This window comes from Sus scrofa, chromosome 5, assembly GCF_054392235.1.
Source record: "Sus scrofa isolate SSC_HxYL_T2T_F1_AM1 chromosome 5, Sscrofa_HxYL_maternal_Yorkshire_Landrace_v2.0, whole genome shotgun sequence".
Lineage (NCBI taxonomy): Eukaryota > Metazoa > Chordata > Mammalia > Artiodactyla > Suidae > Sus > Sus scrofa.
The window spans coordinates 95,959,687-95,978,121 of record NC_139387.1 but is presented as its reverse complement, the minus strand read 5'-3'; the positions used below and the strand labels follow the sequence as shown (position 1 = coordinate 95,978,121).

At 51.6% G+C, this 18,435-nt stretch overlaps 1 protein-coding gene and 1 long non-coding RNA gene across 5 annotated transcripts in view; one reads left to right on the top strand and one right to left on the bottom strand.

The window, feature by feature from the left end:
• Positions 1-18,435, bottom strand: part of TMCC3 (transmembrane and coiled-coil domain family 3) — a 400,246-nt gene that overhangs the window by 54,570 nt on the left and 327,241 nt on the right. The window contains exon 4 of one of the 4 annotated variants that reach the window (XR_014804366.1): positions 6,885-7,062. The exons of 1 other annotated variant lie outside the window; for it this stretch is intronic. Coding sequence is in view for 2 of the 3 variants with exons in the window: in XM_084957587.1 (XP_084813713.1) it covers positions 2,621-2,698 (78 nt within the window). In the remaining variant the exon portion in view is untranslated. Of the gene's footprint in view, positions 1-2,541; positions 2,699-6,884; positions 7,063-18,435 lie in introns of those variants that run through there. 2 more of the 4 variants (XM_084957587.1, XM_084957588.1) reach the window with 2 other exon arrangements.
• On the top strand, positions 11,605-15,765 carry LOC146403561 (uncharacterized). The gene is made up of 2 exons (XR_014804395.1): positions 11,605-11,727; positions 12,683-15,765. It is a non-coding gene; the product is annotated as an uncharacterized LOC146403561 (long non-coding RNA).

Below are 18,435 nucleotides of genomic sequence, written 5' to 3'. Positions count from 1 at the left end.
CAGGAAGGCACCAGGCTTTGTCCGTCATCCCTGGGCACCCATAGCTGGGTGCATCTCTCTGGAGGCAACTGACACACAAACCTCTGGTGCCTCTTTCCCCAGATATGACGCTTATTCCAACAATATGCAGGTAGCTCTCTTCCTCCCACTTGTCCTTTTTATTTTTATTGTTTGTTTTTTGACTGGCAGACATTCCCAGGGCAGAGATCGAACCCACACCGCAGTGGCGCGCTGCACCACAGCCACAGCAACACCATCTCCTTAACCCGCTGCGCCACAGGGGAACTCCCGCATCCATCCTTTAAAAACAGCAACAGGACAGCCTAGTCTTCTACGCCTTGCTTTTTTCATTTTATCTCTCTTGATGCTTACTTCATCTCAGTTCATGAAATAAACTTCTTTGTTTTTTTCTACAGCTGGGTCATATGCCAAGGTAGGGATGTGCAATCATTTCTTTCTTTGGTCCCTTCTAGATGGACATGCGGATTGCCCCCCCCTTTCTTTTGTTACTGCAGGGAGTGCTGCAAATAACCTTGTATATATGTCACATCGTGCATAAGTGACTATACTGACCTGGCAAATTCTTAGAAGTCAGGTCACTGAGTCAAAGGGTACACGTGTGCTTGTCCTTTGGAGAGATATTGCCAACGTGCTCGCCACAGAAATTGGATCTGCATTCCTTCCCACAATTTATGAGAAAGCTCATTTCCCCGCATCTTTATAGATTTGCTTTTATCTCTGCCAATCTGATGGTTGGAAAGTGATATTGCAATGTTACCTTATTTTGCATTTTCTTATTGGAAGAAGGTTTACTATCTCTCCATATGTCTAAGACACATTTGTATTTCCTTTCTCATGAACTACCGATTTTTCTATTAGATTTTTTAAAAATTGATTTATAGGAACTCTGAAATATTAGGAAAATTACTCTTTGGCTGTGATATGAGTTCCAGCTATTTCCCCCATATGTCCTTTGTCTTTAGATGTAAGCCACTGTCTGTTTTCTGCCTTTTAGATTTTTATTCTAATTTCTGCATCTGGGTATATATGTGTGTGACTGCCATCTTTTAATTTCTCTTTAAGCATTTTCTCTTATATGATTATATGTTCAGCAGTATTCTTAGAAATGGTATCTTTTCCAGGTACATTGATGCTTCCCTGATGGCACTTTAAGGATCTACTCTCGACTTTTTTTTTCCTGGCTTTTTAGGGCTGCACCCACGGCATATGGAGATTCCCAGGCTAGGGGTCCGGCCTCCACCGCAGCCACAGCAACACAGGATCTGAGCCGCATCGTTGACCTACACCACAGCTCACAGCAACGCCGGAACCTTAACCCACTGAGCGAGACCAGGGAGCAAACCCGCAACCTCATGGTTCCCAAATGGAGTATTTCTGCTGTGCCACGACGGGAACTCCTACTCTCCACTCTTGATGAGCTGGGAGGCTGCCCTGTGCCTGGAGGAATCCTGAGACATGTGGAAAGACTCAAACTGTGAGAACCCTCATCGGTTTGACGTCAGCGCTGATATGTCTGTTTCAGAGAGTGACATTTTTGGACTCTTTTTCGGGATTCCAGAACCTGCCACCTGTCCTAGTCTTTAATCATCTCTCCACTCATTCCAGGTATAGAAGGCAGAAGCAGCTGGAAGGCATCTGTTCCCACGTCACTCTCTTGCCTGGAACCCACCACACGCACGTCAGCTCGATGGGCCTGCCCATCCCCCACGGCTTCCCGTTCCCAGCATCAGCACCCACCCCTCCCTCTGCCCCGCTTCCAGCTTCTGGCTTCCGTCTGTGAAGCCCGGGTGCTCAGCCTCCGCTCCAAGTGGGCCACCCATTCCCACGTCTTCCCTGCAGCCTAAGCCGGGGGGGGGGGGCTGATCCAGGTTTATGGGGGCCTGAATTGGGTTCACGCTTTTAAAGAACACGGATGCAAAATGACAAAATGCAAAAATTAACATGGAAATGAACAGGAGAAAATAAATGACACAAAATCACCAAGTTTTTAAAAGTGGGGAAATACCACATAACCCAAAATAGAGAAAAATCACCTATTCGATGTGTGACTTAGTTGCCTGACACGCTTCTAAAATACTATTTCTGCAGTTCCTGTCACGGTGCAGTAGAAAGGAATCTGACTAGGAACCATGGGGTTGTGGGTTCAATTTCTGGCCTCACTCAGTGGGTTGAGGATCCGGCGTTGCCGTGAGCTGTGGAGGAGGTCGCAGATGTGGCTTGGACCTGGCGTTGCTGTGGCTCTGGCGTAGGCCGGTGGCTACAGCTCCGATTAGACCCCTAGCCTGGGAACCTCCATATGCTGCTGGTGCGGCCCTAGAAAAGCAAAATAAATAAATAAATAAATATAAATTTTAAAATCGTTGCAATTCTCACATACAATACAATACAATAATTTCCTTCCTCTTGGGCCACATACTCTGACTGGCTCTTCATATGGCAGTAAAGCAGGAATCCCACTGTCCACAGAGGGAGAGAGACTTTAGGGTTTTGTCTGGCGTGGTTGATCATCTGGAAAAGTTTCTTTAGCTTCACCACCTCTTATTGGTAATGTGTTGGTAAGACATGGTCCGGTCCATTGGGTGGCATGAATCAGACAACTTCACACACAGACGTACCACTGCTGGTTAAATCCTATGGGGTTCAATCCACAGGGATCCTGATAAATCTGCACAATTCCCTTCAATTAAAAAAAAAAAAAAAAGGGAAAACGTGTCTATGTTTATGCAGTTTTATGTGGTATATTCCTGCAGAGGAGAGTTTTAATTTTGACGAGAAGTCAAGAATTCAGTCCTCCGTTTTATAATTTTACATGTCTGGTGACTGGAAGAATTTTTCAACAGACCAATCTTTGGCTCTGTACGTTTCCAACTTGTTTCTTCTCCTCTCTCTACAAATTTCTGGGGGTGAGCCCTGTAGGACACAGTTATATTGTGCCAGAGTCACCAGCCTGGCACCTTGGTGTCACCAGGCTGGGCCAGAAGGGCAGTGGGAGGATTCCCACGGCCCATTCCCACACCCAGCAAGGAAACAGCCCAACAGTTGGACGTCACACAAAAATATCCCAGTTAACACACAGTAAATGTAACCTCAGCTCCACTTCCCCTTAGGTGGTTTTTTGCAAGGTTCATGGTAAAAAAACAAAAAACAAAAAAACAAAAAACAAAACTGGGTGGAGGGAGGATAACAGGGGAAGTTGAAATGGAAAGAGACAGATGTGGTCTCAGGAATCGCAGCTAACGCATCTCCTAAAAACTCTGTCCAAACCTACGAACAGGACCCGCACGCAGGGTGCTGGAGGGACTCATGAGCGAGTGGCCTTGAAGCTAAAGCTTCATTAGCCTCTAGGTCGGTTCCCGTGTGCTCCGGCTGTCTCCCCACCCTCATCCCCACACCCCAGCACCTAGCCTTCGTTCCAAACAGCCTCTGTATATGGCAAAATGATTTTGATTTCTAGGGACAGAAACCCAACAGAAAAAAAAACTGAATGGAGGATACAGTGATCTCCCAGGTGCTGGGGGCAAGAACAGCTGGAACCAGTGATGGGAACACTGCCAGGTCCTCTCTCTGTCCTGCTCCCCACACGCTGGTTTCCAGCTCTACAAGCGCAGCCTAAAGTTCCCACCCCGCAGGAAGTCTGCTGCCCACCAACTCCACCCTCACATGGCACTGCTGTGCCATTCAAGGGACACCCCTCAAACAACTCAGATTGGGCCAGTGGGTCATGTGACCACTCTAGTGGGGTGCGGTGATGGCTGGCTGCCCTAGACCTTCCAGGCTGAGGAGGGAAGAAAGGAGGGCTGCCGTGGGAGACAGAACAATAGCCGCTCCCCCCACAAGGTGCCCACATCCTACCCTCGAAGCTGGGACTATGCGACCTTACGTGGCAAATGGACTTTGCGAATACAATGGGTTAAGGATCTCGAAATGAGGAGATTACCCTGGATTATGTGGGTGGGCCTGGTGTAAACACACGGTCCTTATAAGAAGGAGGCAGGAAACTCAAAGATAGAGAAGGAAATGTGATGATAGAAGCAGAGCAAGGGAGGCCGTGTGCCAAGGAACACTGGCAGCTCCATAAACTGGAAAAAGCCAGGGAACAGATTCTCCCATAATGCCTGTGGAAGGATCGTAGCTTTGCCAAGGCTTGGTCTTAGGACTTCCAGAATTGTAAGAAAATCAATGTGTGTTGTTTAAGCTCATCAGTGTGTGGCAATTTATGACTGTAGCGACAGGAAACTAAGAGAGGTGCTGGGAGGATCATGAAATGTAAGCCCACTCTAGCTTTTCTTTCCTGGTGCTGCCCATCTGGTAGAAGCCATACTGTGTTCCCCCAAATCTGCAGGGTGAAGGCCTAACCCCCAGAACCTCAGAACGTGACTGGATTTGGGTCTTTAAAGAGGTGATTAAGGGAAAATGAGGTCGTATGGGTGGCCCGTGATACCCTACGACTTGAAGAAGAGAAGGTCGGGGTGCAGACACATGCAAAGAGAAGATGCTATAAAGACACAGGGAGGAGGTCCTGCTGTGGCGCAGCGGAAACAAATCTGACTAGTATCCATGAGGACGCACGTTGGATCCCTGACCCCACTCAGGGGGTCAGGATCCGGCATTGCTGTGAGATGTGGTGTAGGTCACAGACACAGCTTGGATCTGGCGTTGCAGTGGCTGTGGTGCTGGCCAGTGGCTAGAGCCCCAATTTGACTCCTAGCCTGGGAAGCTCCATATGCTGCAGGTGTGACCCTAAAAAGACAAAGAAAAAAAAAAAAAACAGGGAGAAAAATGCAACCTACAGACCAAGGAGAGAGGCTTCAAAAGAAATCAACCCTGTAGACACCTTGATCTCTGACTTCCAGCCTCCAGAATTGTGAGACACTAATTTCTGCAAAGTCGCCCACTCTGTGGCATTTTGTTAGGGCTGCCCAAGCAAATGAATACACCATCCTTTCAGGCAGGGGTGCAATTTTACCCCTTACACAAACCGTCTTTGACTAGCTCAGCTCACAGTGCAATCACTGTCCCAGAAAACCTAGTGGCTGTCTATATATAGCAAGAGAGTCTGTTACTCAACCATCGAAAAGAATCAACTAAGGCCATTTGCAGCATCATAGATGGACCTAGAGAGTATCACAGTAAGTGAGGTAAGTCAGACAGAGAAAGACAAACATTATATGATATCACTTATATGTGGAATCTAAAAAAAAGAATACAAAAGAATCTATATACAAAAAAGAAACAGACTCACAGACATAAAAAATGAATTTCTGGTGACAAAGGGGAAAGGGAGCAGGAGAGGGTAAAGATGGAGTCTGGGATTAACAGATACAAACCACTATACACAAAATAGAATCTGCTGTATGGCACAGGGAACGATGCCCATTATCGTATAATAACCTGTAATGGCAAATAATCGGAAAAAAAATTGACATGTAATTGAATCACTTTAGTGTACACCTGAAAGCAACACTACAGTGGAAATCAGCTATACTTCAAATAGAAAAAAGAGAAAAGCAAGTGGCTGAGAAAGAAGGACACCCTGCATTTGCAACAGCGCGGCGGGATCTTGAGCACATTATGTCAGGCGAGGTAAGTCAGAGAAAGACGAGTCCTGCATGATTTCACTTGTGTGCAAAATCTAAAAAAGCCAAACTCATAAGAACAGGGTAAAACGGTGGGCACCAGGGCATGGGGATTTGGGGAAAGGATGGGTGATGTTTAAGGGTACGAGCTTACAACCAGTAGCAGACCAGCCCTAGAAACTTCATGGACCATAGAGCAAATACAGGCAACAATACTGTGTTATGATCATCAAGCTTGCAAGAGACTAGATTATTCCAACCACTTAGTCATTCCAACCACTATAAAGAAAGGATAGGAGTTCCTGTGGGGGCTCAGTGGTAACACACTCAACGAGTATCCATGAGAATGCGGGTTCGATCCCTGGCCTCGCTCAGGGGGTTAAGGATCAGCATTGCTGTGGCTGTGGTGTAGGTCGGCAGCTGCAGCTCCCGTTCAAGCCCTAACCTGGGAACGTCCATATGCTGCAGGTGTGGCCCTAAAAAGCAAAAAACAAAAAAGGGTAATTATGTCACGTGATACAGGTGCTAATTATCGCTTATAATGGCAATCACATCACAATATATTAATATATGAAACTTGGGAGAGAGTCAGAGAGTCAGCTTAATTTAATGCAAGGGTCACAAACTCAGATGCCTACAGGGTCAGGAAAAAGAGGACTGGCATGAGGGAACCGGCTAATAAGAATCATGGTTCCTGCCAATCCCACTCCAGCGGCATCACAGAGACAGGCCCGCTCCCAGCCTGCCTGCCTGCCTTTCGTTTTCCCATCTTGAATGGAGCAGGGGTGCAGGAACCATTCTCCTCTCTCCCTGGCAGTGCTACAGGTTAAGGCAGCAGTGCTGGGGGAGAGAGCCAGGAATCTGTGGCGGGGGTCGGGGAGCTGGTGCCTCCCTGTCCTGTGCAAAGGGGCGCCCGCAGCCTAGCTCCAGCCAGTGTCACCAGGGCCAAGTCCAGGCCCCCAAGGTTGCGAGGGTTTTTCAAATTTTTCAAAAGAAACTGGAAATCTAGAGGTAAAACAAGACTAGAAAGCTAAATTTTGAAGCACTGGCAACTAATTTAAAATATTTTTAAAATTGTGTTGGCCACCTCACACCCCTTAGAATGACTGCCACCAAACAAACAAACAACAAACAAAAGGTAAGTGTTGACAAGGATGTGGAGAAATCGGAACACTTGTCGGCTGTTGGTGCGGCTATAAAATGGTACAGCCACTGTATATAACAGCATGGTGGCCCTTCAAACAATTAAAAATTGTAGTTCCCGTCGAGGCTCAGTGGTTAACAAACCTGACTGGTATCCATGAGGACATGGGTTCGATCCCTGGCCTTGCTCAGTGGGTTAAGAATCCGGTGTTGCCGTGAGCTGGGGTGTAGGTCACAAGTGCGGCTGGGCCCTGCGTCGCTGTGGCTGTGGTGCAGGCCAGTGACTACAGCTTCAATTCGACCCTTTGCCGCAAGTGCAGCCCTAAAAAGACAAAAACCAAAAATAAATAAATAAATGCAAAAATTTAAAAATAGAATTTCCATACAATCCAGCAATTCTTCTTCTGGGTATATGCTCGAAAGAATGAAAGGGTCTCAAGGAGATATTTGTACACCCATGTTCATTGGCAAAAGGTAGAAGAAAATCGAGCGTCCGTGGACAGATGAATGAATAAGCAAATGTGATATATACATACAGGGGCATAGTACTGGGCCTTAACAAGGGACTCTGACACATGCTAGAACAAGGATGAACCTTGAAGGGATCATGCTAAGTAAAATAAGCCAGTCACAAAAGATAGACACTGCAGGATTCCGTTTCTATCAGGTTCCCGGAGCAGTCAAATCGCACAGACAGAGAGTAGGACGGTGGTTGCCAGGGACTGAAGGCAGGGAGAGGGTATGGGGAGCGGCCCTTTAACGGTGGTAGAGTTTTAGTTCTGAAGATGAAACGCGTCCTGCAGATGGATGGTAGTGATGGCTGCACAGCAGTGTGACGGCACTGACACCTGTAGCCACAGAGATACAGGGATGGGCTGAGGAGCGACCGGGAAAGCGGGGCCTTGCCAGCCACGTTTTTGGAGGGTCCCCCGCGTCACAGTGGTAATGGGGGCATGGCAGGCTAGGTTCTACTGGCTGGTCCAAGGAGTACGTTGACATAAGACTGATGAACAGGAGAAAAATCAAACACAACTTTATACCCGGGAGAGACCCAGGAAAACGGAGTGACTCGCCGGAATGGCTGAAACCCTCGTCTTCACTCCCATCGTCACCTAAAGATCTCAGAGGATGCTGGGGGTAATGGCTGGGGACCTCAGAGGGGACACAGGCGATTGACACGGAGACAGAAGAGCAAATGGCTGCTGGCCTCGCGGAAACAGTGGGACTCAGAAGGATTTTAACAGACTCCCCCAGCTTCCTCCCTTCACAGCCCCCGTTCGGAGAGCTACCCATGGTGACGGCGGCCTTCCTGGAACAGGCGCTCTAGCTCCATCCTCTGCACAGTTACGGGGAAGGTCAAAGTCTCCCCCTGAGTCTTCTGGGTCGCGAGTGTTTGCAGCGGCGAAAGAGACACGCTGGGGGACCAGTTCTGGTCCCCTCCCCTTCCTCTACACCTTTGCTAAGAGTTCCGGGTCCTGAGGTCCAGCCGTCAGATCTTCTTCGCCCCGCACGCCCCACACACCCACCCACCCACCCACCCACACACACACATACACCCACACCGCACCTGCACCCGCACTCACCCACCCACCCCTGGGGGAAATACTGAGCGCTCTCCCTCTAAACTCAGCCCAAGCCCGGTGCCAGGCACTCAGTAACCCGTGGCAACCCCTAGAGGCTGCTGCAACCTCAGTGATGAGGAGGCCTCTTCCTGGGGAACTTGCTGGGTCCCCGGCCAGACGTGGCCGAGCCTGGGTGCTCATGGTTCGTGACCACCAACAGCCTACGTGTGCTTGGAACTCTCCTGCCACACAGCCCCAAGGGGGCCAGGCCCACTCCACTAACAGCCCGAGGAGAAGAAGCGTCTTAGAAGAAGCCCTAGGAACAGAATGTGTTCTGCAGGGGCCAATAGCGACTGAATGCTTAGTAAGTGTATTTCTCTCGCTTGGCTCAAGGGTGGTTCTTCAACACTGGGGTTGGAACAGGGTCTTCAGAAACGATGACACAGCCCCAATTCGCAGTGCTCATTCAGCCTGGAAAAGACTGTGCTCAGAAGAGGGGCAGTTCGGGGAGGCGTGGGGTGTGGGGGTGAGACCACTGTCATCAGAGGTCCAGTGACTAAGAGCAGCGGGACCACCAGCCTGCTGGCCTCGGGCATTTTGTCCTTAGTGAAGGGGGCTTAATCCTTCGTTCCCAAACTCGACCAGCGGGAGAGGCGCCAGGATGCCCATGACGGATGGATGGACGGCGTCCACACACGCAGTCAACGTGCACTTCCGAATACGGAGGAGGAGGCTCTCGAAGGGGTCAGAGTTCTCCTGGGTCCTCTCTTCTCACCCTGCTCTGGATCCCACTTTATTCACTTATTTGTTTATTGAGCCCCTTTTTTAGGGCCGCACCTGCGGCATATGGAGGTTCCCAGGCTAGGGGTCGAATTGGAGCTGCAGCTGCCAGCCTCCACCACAGCCACAGCAATGCGGGATCCGAGCCACATCTGTGACCTACACTGCACTCTCAGCAAAGCCAGATCCTTCATCCACTGAGCAGGGCCAGGCATTGAACCTGCATCCTCATGGCTACTAGTTGGGTTCCTTCCTGCTGAGCCACACTTTACATGTCCTCTGCGATGGCGCAACAGGGGCTCTGTGTGGCCTTCCCCTAAGCAACGGAGAGCAGTCACTAGAAGCACCTAGAGTTTCAAGACAAGGACTCCAGCCCTCACCTCCAACCCCAATACCTGTCCCACCCGTCGGGATGGGCAGTGGCGCTCCGCGGAGGAAATGGCGGGATTCCGGTTCAACAGAGGGCCAGCCGTGATAAGGGTTTCCCATGACAGGGGACCTGAGAGAAGTCACCCAGAGGTGCGCTGGGAGCACAGAGGCTGGCGGGGAAGGAGACCAACACGACCCCCGGTAAACGGTGCTCCTCCCCCGTCGAGGAAAAAAGTGTTCCCATCTTTCCAAAGCCCTGCCTGTTGGGTATTTTGCTCCCATCCTACTCTCCAATCAGCCCTTCTCTGAATGCGATCGGACCCCGGGGCAGCCCACTCATGCTCTGGGCTCCAGGCATGCCCTGCAGTCAGCCAAGCTGGACCGCTCACTGCAGCCTTGCCCTCCTCCAGGGGTCCCTGCCTCCACACATCTGTCCCCAGGATGCGTATCTGACGGAGGCCTATTTCAAGTGACCCTTTGAGCCAGCAGGTGTTTGATGCGACCGTCGGAAAACATGCTCCACAAGATGACGCAGAAGGCTGCTTTCTCTTCAAAACTGAACGCGGTCCCCAGTGAGAGGCGACCAAGGGGCAGGCGAGGGTTCGCAGAGATGCACGTGATACCTGCTGAACACATTACTCGGTAATGACGTCATTCAAAGCCCTAAATATTTAATAAACTTGTTTCTCCCCCCCGCTACCTAAAAACATACTTCCCACGAATGTGGCTGCTTCGAGACGGCTGTGTCAGCACGACAGAGGCCGGCTCACACCGATGCCTCCATCCTCCCGCTGCCCGGGTCAGCTCGAGACGCCCCATCACCTAATTAGCAGCCCTCAGCAGGAGCTTAAGCAGGACAGACGGGACGATCTCACGCGACAGGAAGTCTGCAGGTAAGTGAATCCTGACATTGACTCAGCTGCTCAGCAGAGCTGCAGGGACCCAGCCCCTGTCCGTGTTTCTACTGCCGTCCTCGCTCTTGTCACCTCACGGTCACAGGATGGCTGCCACAGTTCCAGACGTCATGGTCTCCCATTGGGCAGGAATAAAGCGAAAGGGGCAGTAGCTGAGAGGCTGTTACAACTATCCTGGGAAGAACTGACCGACACAGAGCTAGTGGCAGCTGAGATGGAAAGATGCGAAATTTAAGATACACTTAGAAGGGAGAATTGACACGCCTCTATGGTGGCAATGATGAGGAAGAGCCATCAGATGTCTCCACCTCGGGTGACTAGGGAGGCGGGGGTGGTGACTTCAGTGGAAGCAAAGCACAGGGAAAGAACAGATCTGGGGTAAACGGAAAACAACGACCTTGGGTTTTAGTCTGAGGTGCTCTAGGCCCTTCCCTGTACAGAGATTTTACAGGAAACTTATCATTGGATCCACGGCTCAGAAAAGAGGGAAGCGCTAACTGCGTAACTGGGGTCGTACCGGTCACCCAGGAAATGCCGAAATCCTGCTGCGTGTGCAGCGAGGAGGTGGACTGGAGAGAATGGAGGCACAAAACTCCGCAGAGAATGATCTAGAAATCATGGAAGACCAGGGCTGGGAAACACAGGCACCGTCTTGGCCCCGGGGTAATGGATGGCCTGCCCTGAAAGCCTTTTACGGGAGGGAGGCACCGACTCCACGGGAGCGGTGGGAGGAGCCCGAGGGAACAAGGAAGTGAGGACTCAGCCCTCCAGAAACACAGCGCGAGGTGTGGTCACGGGAGGCCTTCCGACCCGGGAGTCCAAAGGCTGGTCTTGAGGGGGCCCTTGTGGACGAGACTTCCCTCTCTGCCAAAGGCCAGGAGCGAGGCGCGCCTACCACGCCTGCTGGGTTTTTCTCTGCGAGGACAGGATGGCTGGATCGGGGGCAGCCACCGTGTCGTCGGGAGGGGAGACAGTGCTGACACCCCGAGGCTTGGCAGGATGGGAAGGGGGGATGAGCTTGCCTCTTGGCCTTCGCCAAACTGATGAACTAGCCCCTCAGTCACTGACCTCCCCACTTCTTGTTGGGTGAGAAGAATAAATCCCTGCTTCTTAAGCCTCTTTCACTCTTGCTACAACAGCCTCATGAGATGCGACAAAATGAACTCGTCCTGTTTCCCGCTATCCCTGGAAACTATGCAGTGGGGACGACAGCTCCCTCCTCCTCGACGGAAACTCTGCAGACCTCTGAGTCTTGTCCTTGTCCTTAGGGAACAGTCTAAAGTCTCCTGCAACAGCAGACAGCATGACAGTTTGGGGAGTTAAAATGATCCAAGACTAGGAGTTCCCTGGTGGCTCATCAAGGTAAGGATCCAGTGGTGTCCCTGCTGTGGCTCTAGTTTGATCCCTGGCCCAGGAACTTCTACCCATCATGGGCGCAGCCAAAGAGAAAAACAAAATAATAACGCCAAAGACCGTTAAAACCCCCGACCCTGATTTCCTATCAGATCCCTCTGCCCCCGGCCTGTGTCAGGCCCAAAGCCTGAGGCGGGCAGGGCCGCAGCGTCCCTCTTTTTCCCCCTCGTGCTCCTCCTCCTCCACCGACCCGCGCCTCTACCTGCCAGTCCAGGTGTGTTTGACCCCTGAGGGTCAGGGTTGGGGGGTGATGAGGGCTAAAGCCATGGGGAGGGTCTCCCTCCAGCAGGTCCGGCTCTGAGCCCGCTGTGGCTTTTTGGTCTGTCCTGGGGGCACCTTGCTCAGCCGCAGGAAGGCTCTGCTCAGCTCTGGCTCCCTTTGGCTGCGCTTCCTCCCCCGGCCCCACCCACGGGCTCAATCCAACTCCCACCCACCAGGCAGATTCTTCTCCTGCGTGGCCCGTGTCAGTCAGACCCGCTGGAAACACGGGTCACCCCCCCCCTCCACCGGACTGATTCCGACTCAGCCCTCCTCTCTCAGGGAACCACAGGCCCCTTGAGCTGCCTCACAGATCCGTCTAAGCTCCCTTGGGGACCTGCTTTAAGGCGAGGGCAGCAAACCCCCCACCCCAGTCACCTCAGGAAAAAAAAAAATCTAAGGAAAGAAATAATTCAAGGTTACCCTCTTCTCTCCCCTCTCTCTCAATCCCTTTATGTTCTGGAATCGGGGAGGGGTTCAAGACCACAGGGAGACGTTTCCAAGCATTTCCTTTTGAGGTTCTACCTAGAATGACCTGGCTTTGGGATTTTATCTTTTGTATTCTGGCATCTTGCTCAAAATTTTGATTTGGCTGCCCGCCTCTGAAATGCTTCTTAGTGAGAAAAATAAACCCCTATTGTTTCAGCTCAGTAGTCTATTACCAGGCGTGGAAAGCAGCTGAACTGTTTCTCCAGGCTGAGCTGGCTTCGTGGCTTCGTGACTCTCCTGGCATGATAAAGTCAAAGCTGGTAATTTTTTTTTTTTTTTTTTTTTTTTTTTTTTTTTTGTCTTTTTAGGACTGCACCCACAGCATATGGAAGTTCCCAGGCTAGGGGTTGAATTAGAGCTGTAGCCACTGGCCTACACCACAGCCACACCGGATCCTTAACTGACAGAGTGAGGCCAGGGTTGGAACCTACATCCTCATGGACACTAGTCAGATTCGTTTCTGCTGAGCCACGATGGGAACTCCCAAAGCTGGTCATTTACAATAGTAAAAAATTAGAAATGTCCAACCACGGGAGAGTCAACAAATGAAACATGCATGTGATGGAAAATTAAAGAGCCTTTAAAATGATACTTTGGAAGAAGCCAAATACAGGAACACAGGAACATGTTCACTTTCTTTGGCTGTGTCCGCAGCTTCTGAAGTTCCTAGGCCATGGATCAAATCCACGCCGTAGCAGTGACCCAACTGATGACAATGGCAGATCCTTCACCTTCTGTGCCGCCAGAGAACTCCCATGTTTTGTTCAATTACATACGTGCAGAGGAAAAAGTCCAGCAGGAAATATATCAGAAAGGTCAAAGTCCAATTTGATTGAAAAAAACATGACACACCCACACACACTGAAATCGCTGGGCGGACACACAAGCTGCAGATGTGGGCAGCTGCCGCTGGGGAGGGGCCGAGAGGCTGGAGGAGGGAGGGGGACGTGACTTCCGAAGTTTTCAGCCATATGCATGTATTCCTTTTTCAGCTAAAGAAACGAGAGTGTTTGGTGTTTCGTGTTGTTTTTTTTTTTCCAGTTTGACCCTTTTAGAGGGAAAAGGATAGCGATGGTTTTCTCTAGATGGACGAGTTAATGGAGATTTACAAATTCTTATTCTTTGTTCCTTCTGTATTTCCCCAATCATCATGTGTTATGAAATAATCAGAAAACACACACACACAGTAAAACGACCTGCCTCTTTGTGCTGCCTGCCCTGTCCCTCCCTGAACAGTCTGGTTCTAAAGCCAAGAGTGATGTGTGGGTCACGGAGGTAGGGATTCACGGGGGGAGGTTGGGTGGCCTGGACTAGGGTGGCAGAGCTCAAGCCGGGGGACGGGCCCTGGTGGGGGAGCCTGGCAGAGGTCCTCGGAGCCTCGGAGGGGCGAAGAGGGCTCCGTTGTGTGTTAAAGCCGGAGCAGGGCGGGGAGGGTGTCCAGGTGCCTGAGGCTGCGGCAGGGTGAGAAGGGGGACCCCGTGGAGAGGCAGCCTGGCACTGAGTGTCGGCACCCCAAATTCACCCACGCGGGGGAGGGTTGGGCAGCGGCGATGGGGGGTCGGCTTCACCTGGGGGTTGGGCCACAGGCGACAGCGGAAGGGAGCGTTTCACGGTGGGAGGAGGGTGAACAAAGACAGACAGGGGGACAGTCCGCAGGGCCTCACGCGGTTGGACTGGGGTCCGAAGCGTTGATGTTTCGCTCCTGGTTCTCGACAGACAGACAGACAGATGCAGGAGAAAAGCCAGTGTATCTCTGTGACTACAGGTGTCAGCAAGCAGAGACGCCGCTGCCTGCGTCAGCTCAGTCTGCTGTGCTAAATTACCACAAACTGAGCGGCTTACACCGTAGGGTTTTTTTTCCCATCGTTCTGGAAACTAGGGAGGACGAGATCAAAGGGGACAGACTGGGTGCCTGGTGAGCGCCCTCGTCCTGGCTCGGAGATGGGCACGTCCTCACTGCGTGCTCACCTGGCCCTTCCTTAGTGCGTGTCCTTCTCTGCTCAAAAAGCCACCAGCCCATCAGGAGGCAGGGACTCTGTGGACCTCATCTCACCCTGGTCACCTCCCAAAGGTCCCATCTCCAACCAACTACTACCACCCCGTTAGGGCTTCAGCATGTGAACAGAGGGGACGCACACATTCAGTCCGTGACAGGTACACACGCAGGGACAACCCGGCCTATCCCTTCTCGCGTGTGCACGCACACAGCCGCACATGAACGCTGCAGGGGTTCCCGCCCTCTGTCCACGCAGAGGGCCTGCGAACGGGGGCACACCACTCGCCAAGGGCAAAGCTAGCACCCCGATCTTGGCTTTTAAATACTATGTTCCACCGAAAGCAATCTGGATTCCTTGCACAAATGGCCAGTGCCAGGTCTCGGGTCGGGGAGGCACAAAATGAACCCAGAGCCTCTTGTGCCCAAAAGCCAAGGGCACTCAAAGAAGGATGAGGACATGTCAAAAGGACACAAAAGGCAGCTCGAATGAGTTCCTACCGGTCAGGCAGGGGACAACATGGTATTAAAATGAATAGTCATTGTCGTGGACTATAACCCTTTGTATAAAATAAGAAGCCATGATCCCTTACTGATAGAAGGAAAAAATGAATAAACTGTGAGTCTGCTGAGAAAGAGGAGGCACAACGTACCTCCGCACAAAATACTCATTAGTTACCAAGGGGTGGGGGACGTCTTAACAGCGAAGCAGCCTGGCAGACGCCACCCTAACGGAGGGTTCAAGGCAAAAGCATCCGTCACGAGACACAACAAACCTGCAGCCCATCTGATAGGATGCGGGGAGAACGTGGCGTCACTTCTGTGACATTTCTGCCAAAGATGGATAAGCTGAATCTAATCACAAGGAAACACCAGCTTGAGGGACATTAGACAAATAACTGTGATCGTCGGTTGCGCCCAGATCACGGACGCCAAGGACAGACAGGGGACTGTTTCAGACGGAAGGAGACCAAAGCGATGAGGAAATGCAGCTTGTGCTCTGGAACGGGCTCCTCTGGCTGCAAAGGACATGCTCGGGACAACTGGTAAAACTCGAATGGGGTCTGGGGACTGGATGTCAGCAACACGTCTGTTGAATTTCCTGATGCTGGTGATTGTATTGTGGCTGTGGAGGAGAATGTCCTTATTTTTAGGAATCGCACAGTAGAGTTGGTGTGTAGGGATTGGATATCTGGGGGGAAACTTATCCCCAATGGTTCAGGAAAAATAAAATGCTTTGTACTAAACATCCAACTTTTCTCTCAGTTTGTGATCAAGTCAAATTTTTTACAAAATTAAAAAACAATAAATTCAGGGAGTTCCCGTCGTGGCTCAGTGGTAGTGAACCCGACTGGTATCCATGAGGTCACAGGTTTGATCCCTGGCCTTGCTCAGTGGGTTAAGGATCTGGTGTTGCCGTGAGCTGTGGTGTAGGCTGGCAGCTACAGCTCCATTTCAACCCCTAGCCTGGGAACCTCCTTATGCCACAGGTGCGGCCCTAAAAAGAGAAAAAAACAAAACCAGTAAATTCTATTCTCTTCTATGAATTAAATATTCCTAAATATAGAATAGGTGTGGTTATACGCTACATATTTATTTTATTTGTGCATCAATAGAGCATAAATAGACTCTATACATAAATAGATGGGGCCGGGACCTAGAAGCTGACTTAGACCTTGTGCTAAACGGCAGCGGGGGGGGGCGGGCGGTGTGTGTAGCCCCTGGAGATGCACAGAGGTTCTGGAGAGACAGGCCAGCCTCTGGGGGGCTGCCTGACTGCAGCTGGAGGCTGGGCCCCTCCCTGTAACATCCAGCCCCCTTACTCTCAGACAATGGCTTCCAAATATGCCCTAGATACTCAGAAATCAGAAATTCAGGGTGTCCTGCCTCAGAAACCACTGACATCCTAGACGCTCTCCTATTTGAGCACCCCCAGGACTCATGGCGCTGATGGTGGCGCCCCGCGTGGCCTGAGGGTTCGAAGCCAGACAGAGAAGGGGCTGCGTTCCAGCCCCACCCGTCTGCCTCAGTTCCTCCAGCCTTCCCAGGGCTGCGGTGAGGTGACATAATCCGTACAACCCTCACGCCCTGTACCGGCTAAAGGACATGGTCACTGAACAGGAACTGTGTCTCTTTATCAGTTAAAAGGTCATGTTTCCTTGCCTGGATTCCAGAAGTGCGGTCACCACTTTGCTAAAAGCCAAAAGTACCAAGAGTCGGTCGGGCTGGGCTCAGACGGGTGCTCTGCTTTTAGCCAGGTGCACTTCGGACCCCAGCGAGGCTTTATGAGAGCTGCTTTATGGCCTCAGACTTCCTTCTGGAACAGTGGGGAGAGGAGAATGGAGGGTGGGGTGAAGGCTGGATCAGGGACAGTCCAGCTGGAGGGAAGCTTTTCAGAAGTGGTTTTGCTCTAGTCAGACATTCTCATCCCTTTGCAGCGGGAGGAGTTTCTGGTAGAAAGTTTGAACAAAGCCGATTCCATCCTCAATGAACTGTATTGAACACCAAGCTTTTAGGGGTGGCAGACAAAGAAGAACGATGCGGCCCCAGCCCACAAAGCGCTCCCGATCCAGCGGGGAAGGAAGGCAGCCCCGTTAGAGGTTTGCATTCCACACTATCGGGCTTCTTGGTTCACTGCGTCTATTGATCGCCACCCACGTGCTGGGCACTCAGCGAGGTCCTGGGGGGGGGGGGGGACCAGATGAGGAGGATAAGGTTTGGGCCACCAGGAGCTCACTGTCTCCCACGGGGGGACAGACCTAAACCACACCCTCTCCAATCCCCAGGATAAAGGGACTGTGACAGGGCTTTTCTTTACAGAACAGAGTCGGGGACGGGGGCAGCACAGGAGACCCACACAAAGCGGACACGGAGAGGGTCTTAGAGGGTGACGGGAAGGGGAAGGAAGGTGCTCACAGGCCGAAGAAAGCACTGGCGCGTCACCCAAGGGTGGGACGTGGCAATGTGGGTTCACGGCTGGATGTGGGGCAGGAGGCTGGGGAGGTGGGTTCGTTCCAGGACATCAAGGACCTCGTGGGCTTTGCTCAGAAACTCAGCCTTGACCCTGTGGGCAGTGGAAACCCCTGAAGGGTTTAAGCAGTGAAACCGGGTGATCCTACTTGCATTTAAGAAAGACCACACTGGCAGTCACATGGGGGATGCGTTGGGTGGGGGCACACCCAGAGACTCGGGGGACCATTTAGGAGCCTGGTGCCACTGTCCCAGGGAGAAATAATGATCCCTGGAGCACGGGAGTGGCGAGTGAGACAGAATGCGGGGGCAGAGCAATTTGCGGGTTTATAGAGAAGGTGGAAGTGTCATGCCTTGGTGGGGCTGCTGAGGAAGAGGAGAATGGCTCTGAGGTGTGCAGTGCGGGTGGACGAGTGGACGGTGATGACGCTTTTGTGAAATTAGGAAGTGCAGGAAGAACAGACTTGACGCGTGGGCAAAAACACCGAGCCCGCTTTGTAACTGGAGGTGCCTTAGGATGTCTGGGTAGAGAGGAAGGCTAAGTTGCTGGAAACAGGGGGTCTGGGCTGAACAATGAGGCAGCGACTCACTAGCTAGAGATGGTAGCTATTAGTCATAGAGATGATGGCCGGCTCGTGGCCAGTCTGCACGGTGCCTGGAGCGCAGATAATGCAGCCAACGAAGACAAGCGAATGCTCAAGAGGTGGTAGGACACCAGAAGAGCGGCAGCGAGGAAGTCCCCAGTGGGAGCTAAATGCTTCAGCCACGACGGGGGCGTCACGATGGAAAATGAGGTAGAAACAGTAAAGACACAGATGGCAAAGCCTGTCCCAGAGAAGCAAACCAGGCACTGGTGACCCCACTGAGGGAAGTTTTAGGTAAGTCTGGGGGCTAATACCAGTTTTTAGTGGATTGAAAGGTCTGGGGGGAGGGGAGGGGAGACTATT